Source organism: Coptis chinensis, chromosome 1, assembly GCF_015680905.1.
Source record: "Coptis chinensis isolate HL-2020 chromosome 1, ASM1568090v1, whole genome shotgun sequence".
Lineage (NCBI taxonomy): Eukaryota > Viridiplantae > Streptophyta > Magnoliopsida > Ranunculales > Ranunculaceae > Coptis > Coptis chinensis.
Window position 1 is genome coordinate 18017672 of NC_141456.1, and position 8482 is coordinate 18026153.

Below are 8482 nucleotides of genomic sequence, written 5' to 3' on the forward strand. Positions count from 1 at the left end.
TTCTGTAAAAGCAAAGTAGCAAACAAAATAATTCATTCAAATCCCAGATTAATCATATAACTATTCTGAACTACTGATTCAATAAGCGACACATGTTACAAAATTTTTGTCCATTTCCCTCACTACAAAGACCAAGGCAACACTTACCTACAGTTAACTATATTCCACTTAACTACTACAGTTACCCAACTACAGTTAACAGTTAAACTCACATCACTATAACTAACTCCACTACTCCACTCCTCAAACATTCACATTCCACTTCCCTCATTTCCGATATATTCCGATACATCGAAATTTTCAGCTTAAATGGCAGAAACCCAGTGAAGAAGAAAACACTTCACTGGATCTGCTTTACAAAAGCATTGTGTGTCTAGTGTTTTACTCTAACAATGGCAGAAACTACAGAGAAGAAAGCTATACCAGAAGCAGAAAAGAGAAAAGACCAAAGTTTACAATTCTACAAACTCTTCTCATTTGCAGACAAGTATGATTACTTTTACATGGGTGTTGGAAGTTTAGGTGCAGTGATTCATGGTTCTGCAATGCCAGTGTTCTTTCTTTTATTTGGTAAAATGGTGAATGGGTTTGGAAAAAATCAGTCTGATCTTCATGCCATGGTTCATGAAGTTTCTAAAGTGAGTTCACTATTCTCTACTTCTCAAATCTCTCATTTGTTTTGTTTTCATCTCATTTCATAAAAATTTTACTTTGTTATAAATGCAGTACTCTCTCTACTTCGTCTACCTTGGACTAGTAGTTTGCCTTTCCTCCTACGCTGGTAACATTTTGTGTACCGTTATGTTCTTTTAACTGATTTGATCTTGGCGGTATGCTCATACAAAAAATTTGGTGAAAATTTGTAGAGATAGCGTGTTGGATGTATACAGGAGAGAGGCAAGTGAGTACATTGAGGAAGAAGTATTTAGAAGCAGTGTTGAAGCAAGACGTTGGGTTTTTTGATACCGACGCTAGAACCGGAGATATAGTGTTTAGTGTCTCTACTGACACTCTACTCGTTCAAGATGCAATCAGTGAGAAGGTTCGTTTCGTTTTTTATTTTCTTTAAAACTTTCGGGTCCTGCTTTTATCCGAAATTTATGGATCCTGTTTCTTTCTATTTTTCTGTTTCGGTGAAAATCTAATCATTTTTCTTTATAACTATATCACATCAGTGTGTGATGGGGACCATTTTTAGTCGATTTTGGTTACAAGGTTTCGTTAGATTGTTACGTTTTGGCCGTTGGATTTGACAGTTTTTTTTAATCTACTTATCTAGGAAAGTAGACTTGACATTAATGGGGACCCCATGAACTATTCTTGATTTTTTCCGGCGCATGTTAGCATATTTGTGTTAACTTGAGCTTTTCTGGAAAGTTGTTGGATTGGACCCCAGGAGGCCATGCACCATTCTTGATTCTGGCGCATGTTAGCAAATTTGTGTTAACTTGCACTTAGTCTTTCCTTCTCTTTTGGGTAAGGTTTTATTTTTCTGTTGAGCAACATGGACACATAATCATGTTAGTTTAAGGGAAGTAGGGAACAAAGTGTGGTTATCCTGTTATTATCAATCATCACTTTGTTTTGTTTTTGTTGGCTTTCTTTGTTTTTACAGGTGGGGAACTTCATTCATTACTTATCAACCTTTCTGGCGGGATTGGTGGTTGGTTTCATATCAGCATGGAAACTGGCACTACTGAGTGTGGCTGTAATTCCAGGAATCGCTTTTGCTGGTGGCTTATACGCTTATACTCTCACTGGTCTTACTTCCAAGAGCAGAGAATCCTACGCAAATGCTGGCATTATTGCGGAACAGGTGATTGAACAATGCTCTCTGTAAAAACTTTGTTTTTGTTGAAATACCCAAAATGAAATGAAATAATATGCCTATTGTGTTTAGTCCCACCGAAGTCCATGGTATTATATTATAAAATGCTGAATTACTAGGAGTTGAGTTGATTACTACATGTGTAGGCCATTGCGCAAGTTCGGACGGTTTACTCTTATGTGGGTGAGACCAAGGCGCTTAATTCGTATTCTGATGCGATACAAAATACACTGAAGCTTGGATACAAAGCTGGAATGGCAAAAGGACTAGGAATTGGGTGTACCTATGGGATTGCCTGTATGTCGTGGGCCCTTGTCTTTTGGTATGCGGGGGTTTTCATTAGGAATGGGCAAACTGATGGTGGGAAGGCCTTCACTGCAATTTTCTCTGCCATTGTTGGTGGAATGTAAGATTTCTTAAGTTTATTCTCTTAATTGAACTGGCCTAATGTGTATTTGATCATGTTAAATTGCTCCAATTGTTTTCTTATTTGTCCATGCTATTCATTTATAGGAGCTTGGGGCAATCATTTTCGAACCTTGGGGCATTCAGCAAGGGTAAAACAGCTGGATACAAGCTTATGGAGATTATCAAGCAAAAGCCCTCTATTGTTCAAGACCCTTTAGAAGGGAAGTGTTTGCAAGAGGTTGATGGAAACATTGAATTCAAAGAAGTTGCATTTAGCTATCCATCGCGACCGGATGTCATCATCTTCCGCAACTTTTCAATATCTTTCCCCCAGGGAAAACTGTGGCGGTGGTTGGAGGCAGTGGGTCTGGAAAGAGCACTGTTGTTTCACTGATAGAAAGGTTCTATGATCCTAGTCAGGGTAATTATGGACCTTATCTCATGGATAATAAACATAAGCTAAAATATAAGTTGGTCATCTGAATTGTATTGGCTTTTTAGGTCAAGTTTTGCTGGACAATGTGGATATAAAGACATTGCAACTGAAGTGGCTAAGAGATCAGATTGGTTTGGTTAACCAAGAACCAGCACTTTTCGCCACCACCATACTGAGTAACATTCTTTATGGAAAGCCTGATGCAACTATGGCTGAAGTGGAAGCTGCTGCCACTGCTGCAAATGCACATAGCTTTGTTACATTGCTATCTAATGGGTATAATACTCAGGTTAGTTTATACTTGCTTCTAGATTTTAGCTTGGAACGTGAAATAGGTAAATGCAAGATTAATTAATTAGATCTGTCACATGCATGTGTTCCTAATTAAATTAATTGACTGGAAACATTGAATTACCCCATTGCAAATATCAGAGTCAGCTGTTCAGTTTATCTAGTTCTTGGCAGCATTCCATGTGGGATCAAATATCAGATTCAGCTGTTTACCTTATCAAGAATCAAATTTTGCTGTTGTAAAACCCCACCTTAAGTTCATTGATGTTAGCATGTGTTACGTTAATAGGTTGTGAAATTAGTTAATTTGTCGGATAGTTAATTTTGCTTTTTTATCTGAGTGAAGAAAGAAATCCACAACTTAAGTTAATTCTGAACCAGGTGGGCGAGCGCGGAGTCCAACTTTCTGGTGGTCAGAAACAGAGGATTGCCATTGCCAGAGCTATGTTGAAGAACCCAAAAATTCTTCTACTTGACGAGGCCACTAGTGCTCTTGATGCAGGCTCAGAGAGCTTTGTACAAGAAGCTCTTGACCGCCTCATGGTGGGAAGAACAACTGTAGTTGTTGCTCATCGCCTTTGCACAATAAGAAATGTTGATACCATTGCTGTTCTTCAGCAAGGCCAAGTTGTTGAGACCGGTACACATGAAGAATTGATCGCCAAAGCTGGAGCTTATGCCTCCTTGATCCGGTTCCAGGAGATGGCAAGGAACAGAGATTTTGGTGTCCCTTTAGCTCACCAGTCTCGTTCATCTCGTCTAAGCCATTCCCTTTCAACTAAATCCCTAAGTCTTCGATCTGGTAGTCTGAGGAACTTGAGCTATCAGTACAGCACTGGTGCAGATGGTCGAATAGAAATGATCTCCAAAGCTGATACTCAACGGAAAAATCCTGCACCAAATGGTTACTTCTTCAGGCTTCTAAATCTGAATGCACCAGAATGGCCGTATGTGATTATGGGGGCTGTTGGATCAATCCTTTCAGGGTTTATTGGTCCAACCTTTGCAATTGTGATGAGCAATATGATTGAGGTGTTCTATTATAGAGACTTATCAGCAATGGAGAGGAAGACAAAGGAGTTTGTGTTCATATACATCGGAGCTGGGCTTTATGCTGTAGTGGCATATCTTACACAGCATTACTTCTTCAGTATTATGGGGGAAAATCTTACAACAAGGGTCAGAAGGATGATGCTTGCAGGTATGCTTGTCACTTCTATCCTTTGACTTTGTATTGTTCTGTTCCTGTGTTCTAAGTTCCATCATCTTCTTTCACCGGTGATGAATCATCTTAACATCGTTGTGATTTTTGTTAAAAAATTGTATTAGATTCTCATGTCAAGTGCCCTACTGTATGTTTTGACTCCCAATGTGATTACCAATTAATGCATCTTCCAATTGGAAAGTTGTTGATGTTATTTTTCCGTCTGCAGCGATCCTAAGGAATGAAGTTGGGTGGTTCGATGAAGAAGAGAACAACTCAAGCCTTATTGCAGCTCGCTTGGCCACTGATGCTGCCGATGTGAAGTCCGCCATAGCTGAAAGAATTTCTGTGATACTGCAGAACATGACATCCCTTCTCATATCATTCGTAGTCGCTTTTATAGTTGAATGGAGAGTCTCACTGCTTATTCTTGGGACCTTCCCTCTGCTCGTCCTTGCTAATTTTGCACAGGTATTCCATTTGCCTCGTGTATTGTCCATTTCCAATGATTTTGGCTAAATTTCTTTTATTCTGAAGCACACACCCAAACACAAGTATTTTCTATTATATTTGTACCTTGTAATGTGGTGAGTACACATAACAATGTATCTCGGAGAATTCATGGAAATTCATCTCCTGTTTGTATGAGATAATCCTTGCCCAAGATAATATTCAACAAGAATAGAGTTTTGAGTCTTATCAGTTATCATTATCTCGAGAGTCAGAGAGTGTAACTGTAAAAAGCTCATACTCCCTTCTCATTGGTTTGTTTTTTCTACAGGGAAAATTAATGTAGATGCACTTAATAATCAGTTCAATACCACAGTCAAGAGTTTAGCTTTGCGCCGATGCATTTAAAAGTCCACAATCACTTGTGTTAAGCCATAGATGCCCCTATAATCTTGAATGGGGAATGAGCTGGTTTAGAATTAGATGTAACATTTTTGTTTGATGAAAAATTCCCATCCCATCGTTGGAACTTGGCACCCCCTGATATGCTTAAGGGTACTTAATACTTACGCTGATGTTTACTCCTGATTCCTGTACTTTTCCATAACTAAGAAAGTGAACATAAAAAATTCCAAATTTACCAGTCAGCTTCATATTGACAATTCTACACAAACTCATGTATTTTACAACTATTCAAAATACCCAAGTCTTTAACTCTTCCATCCTTGGTCAATCTGACATTACACAGGTTTCACTGTTTACTTTCTCATTTAATCTTGCACCGACACCCCAGCGTACAGTAGATATTCGGTTTCTTTTTATGGTGGATGATGAATTGAAGTTTCACTATTTATGGTATTTACAGTAGATGATAGGACAGGCAAACTGTATGGCAAGTACATAAGGTTTTACTGCTTTATTTATCACCTAGAGTTGAATGTATTGTTTTTGCATGAGGCTTCCAAAGATTCTCACCCGTGATCCTCGCTATCGTCCTCTATTTTCCCATGCTTTTTTGTCTTCTTTCTTCTGCAATATATTTCTCTGTTCTCGCCACCTTTTTAATTTATCATCAATACTGTCAGGCTTCAGCCACGTTACTCTGCCAGACACTAATGAAGAGCCTGTAAAAATATATGGGTGCTGGGGGATGCTGGACTACGTCTGCAACATCTAAGTTTTTGTCGTTTGAAAAACTTTTGGGTGCTTTTGACCTTTCTGTACTTCCTAAGTTCCCATTACTGTTTCTTTCATGAAAGTGACACTTCAGAATCTCCTTTAGAATGTGTATTATTGACCATGGAGCCCATAACCACAGTTTCTGATATCTCAGTGACTCAGTCCTTTTGAATGGGTGGACCCACATTTGACCCTTTTTTTTTACAGTATCAAATAGTTCAGTTTTAATCATAATATTTGGAGAATGTTTAAGGTTATGATGTCTTATGTAGGAATTGACGAGGTGTACATAATGATCATCCCTAAAACTCAAAATATTAGCTAAAGTTTGTTTGTTGATACTATAGTAGTTTTGTACATTGATAATTCACATTCATGCCTTAGTAATCAGCATTATTTGTACAGATATTAATTGTCATTTTATTGAGAATAAGTTATATGTCTAATTTATACAGCAACTGTCCCTCAAAGGATTCGCTGGAGACACAGCCAAGGCACATGCAAAAACTAGCATGATTGCAGGTGAGGGTGTTAGTAACATCCGCACTGTAGCAGCTTTTAATGCTCAGGACAAGATCTTGTCTCTCTTCAGCCATGAGCTTCGCATTCCACAGCTCCGTAACCTTCGGCGTAGTCAATCTGCTGGCCTACTTTTTGGTCTTTCCCAGCTTGCGCTCTATGCATCTGAAGCCCTTATTCTTTGGTACGGTGTCCATCTTGTGAGCAGAGGTGTTTCCACATTTTCCAAAGTCATCAAGGTCTTTGTTGTCCTTGTCATTACTGCCAACTCTGTTGCTGAGACTGTTAGCCTTGCCCCTGAGATTATCCGGGGTGGTGAGGCTGTTAGCTCAGTTTTTTCCATCCTTGATCGCTCTACCAAGATTGATCCAGATGATGCAGAGGCTCAACCAGTTGAGTCTATCCGGGGGGAGATTGAGCTACATCATGTGGACTTTTCTTATCCCGCTCGACCTGATCTCACTGTGTTTAAAGACTTCAATCTCAGAATACGGGCAGGGAAAAGCCAAGCTCTTGTTGGTGCCAGTGGATCTGGGAAGAGCTCTGTAATTGCATTGATTGAGAGGTTCTATGATCCAACGGCCGGTAAAGTTTTGATTGATGGAAAAGATATTCGGCGACTGAACCTTAAGTCACTCCGCCTTAAGATAGGATTGGTGCAACAAGAACCAGCCCTATTTGCAACAAGCATATTTGAGAATATTGCTTATGGGAAAGAGGGAGCTACAGAGGCAGAAGTCATTGAGGCAGCGCGTGCTGCTAATGTACATGGTTTTGTGAGTAGTTTGCCTGATGGATACAAGACTCCTGTTGGGGAAAGAGGGGTGCAGCTTTCTGGGGGACAGAAACAAAGGATAGCAATTGCAAGGGCAGTGCTCAAGGATCCCACGATACTGCTACTAGATGAGGCCACAAGTGCACTTGATGCGGAGAGTGAGTGTGTGCTACAAGAAGCATTAGAGAGGTTGATGAGAGGAAGGACCACAGTGCTTGTGGCTCATCGGTTATCTACCATTAGAGGTGTAGATAACATTGGTGTAGTGCAAGATGGACGCATCATAGAACAGGGAAGTCATGCTGAGCTACTCAGTCGTCCTGATGGTGCATATTGCAGGCTGTTGCAGCTACAGCATCATTCCATTTAACTATACGTGCTGTGATGTTTGGGGCTTACCTTTTCCGTTATTTGTTATTAGGATAGTGACGGGTGTAGATATTGGGATGAATTAGTTGATCATGTTGTAAACTACGCGAGGATTGCTGCATTTTAAAATGGGAAAAACAAATATAATATCAAAAGAGGTCTGTGTGGATGAATGGGTGCTTATTACTCAAGTTCATGAGAAAGCACCTTCTGTTTCTACTTGGGGAGCCAAATGGTTCGAAGCACTCCAATTTGTTTTATACTTCTATCAAAGAATCCGGATCACCTACACCGAAGCCAGCGTTAACTTCGAATCCTTGGACCTTTTTCTTCAGGCGAAAAATTAATCTAAGTAAACTTACTAATATGCAACGTTGGTTTTTTCCGAGTAGTAACTAAGTATTTTCTTCCGTTTTGTTTTATTTTCCCATAAAGGTAACTTGGTACTTCGTAATCATTCTGATGGGAAGAAAAGATCCGTTGCATTTCCTATAATCCCATTGCGTGTTCACTGAAAAAAAGGGCGTTGGTCATATACTTCACGCTCAAAATATGTCAGAGTGATTGAGATGTCCAATTTTCATGGGGAAACTTTTGGGCAATAAGTTAGTGAACACTCTGAGCTAAATAAGCCCGACAGAAATTGCTCGATTTTCAATAATCCTTTCGCACTGATAATGAAAACACTAATTATTGAAGAGTCACATGGTGATGAACTAGTGGCGCATGTGTACACAACCAACACACCTGACACCCCAACGGCTTCTTCGGATTTTATTTCTGACCACATTTGCTTGGAAGCTAATTGATATATGTACTTGGTCACTTATCTGGGCATTATGTAGGGACTGTATATGAGCTTTCGTAGTCCTTGGGCTGCCTCAATAAAAAGTCAGTGGTCTCATGAACGTTTGGGACTTCGGGAGTGCTATTTTCGGGTCTACTTTCTAGTCAGTGTTCATTATCCCGAACGGAATATCGGAATTCCGTCCAATATTTCAGTTTTTCAAAAAACTGGAAAAA

At 39.6% G+C, this 8482-nt stretch overlaps 1 protein-coding gene across 1 annotated transcript; it reads left to right on the top strand.

Moving 5' to 3' along the window:
* Positions 1-267: 267 nt before the first annotated feature.
* LOC147522636 (ABC transporter B family member 19-like) lies at positions 268-7632 on the top strand. Its single transcript, XM_086594571.1, is given in 11 exon segments — positions 268-638; positions 727-781; positions 867-1042; positions 1616-1816; positions 1975-2234; positions 2342-2556; positions 2559-2657; positions 2738-2961; positions 3345-4164; positions 4397-4638; positions 6252-7632. Coding segments are annotated over 11 exon segments (3747 nt in total). The 5' UTR covers positions 268-392; the 3' UTR covers positions 7461-7632.
* Positions 7633-8482: the final 850 nt, after the last annotated feature.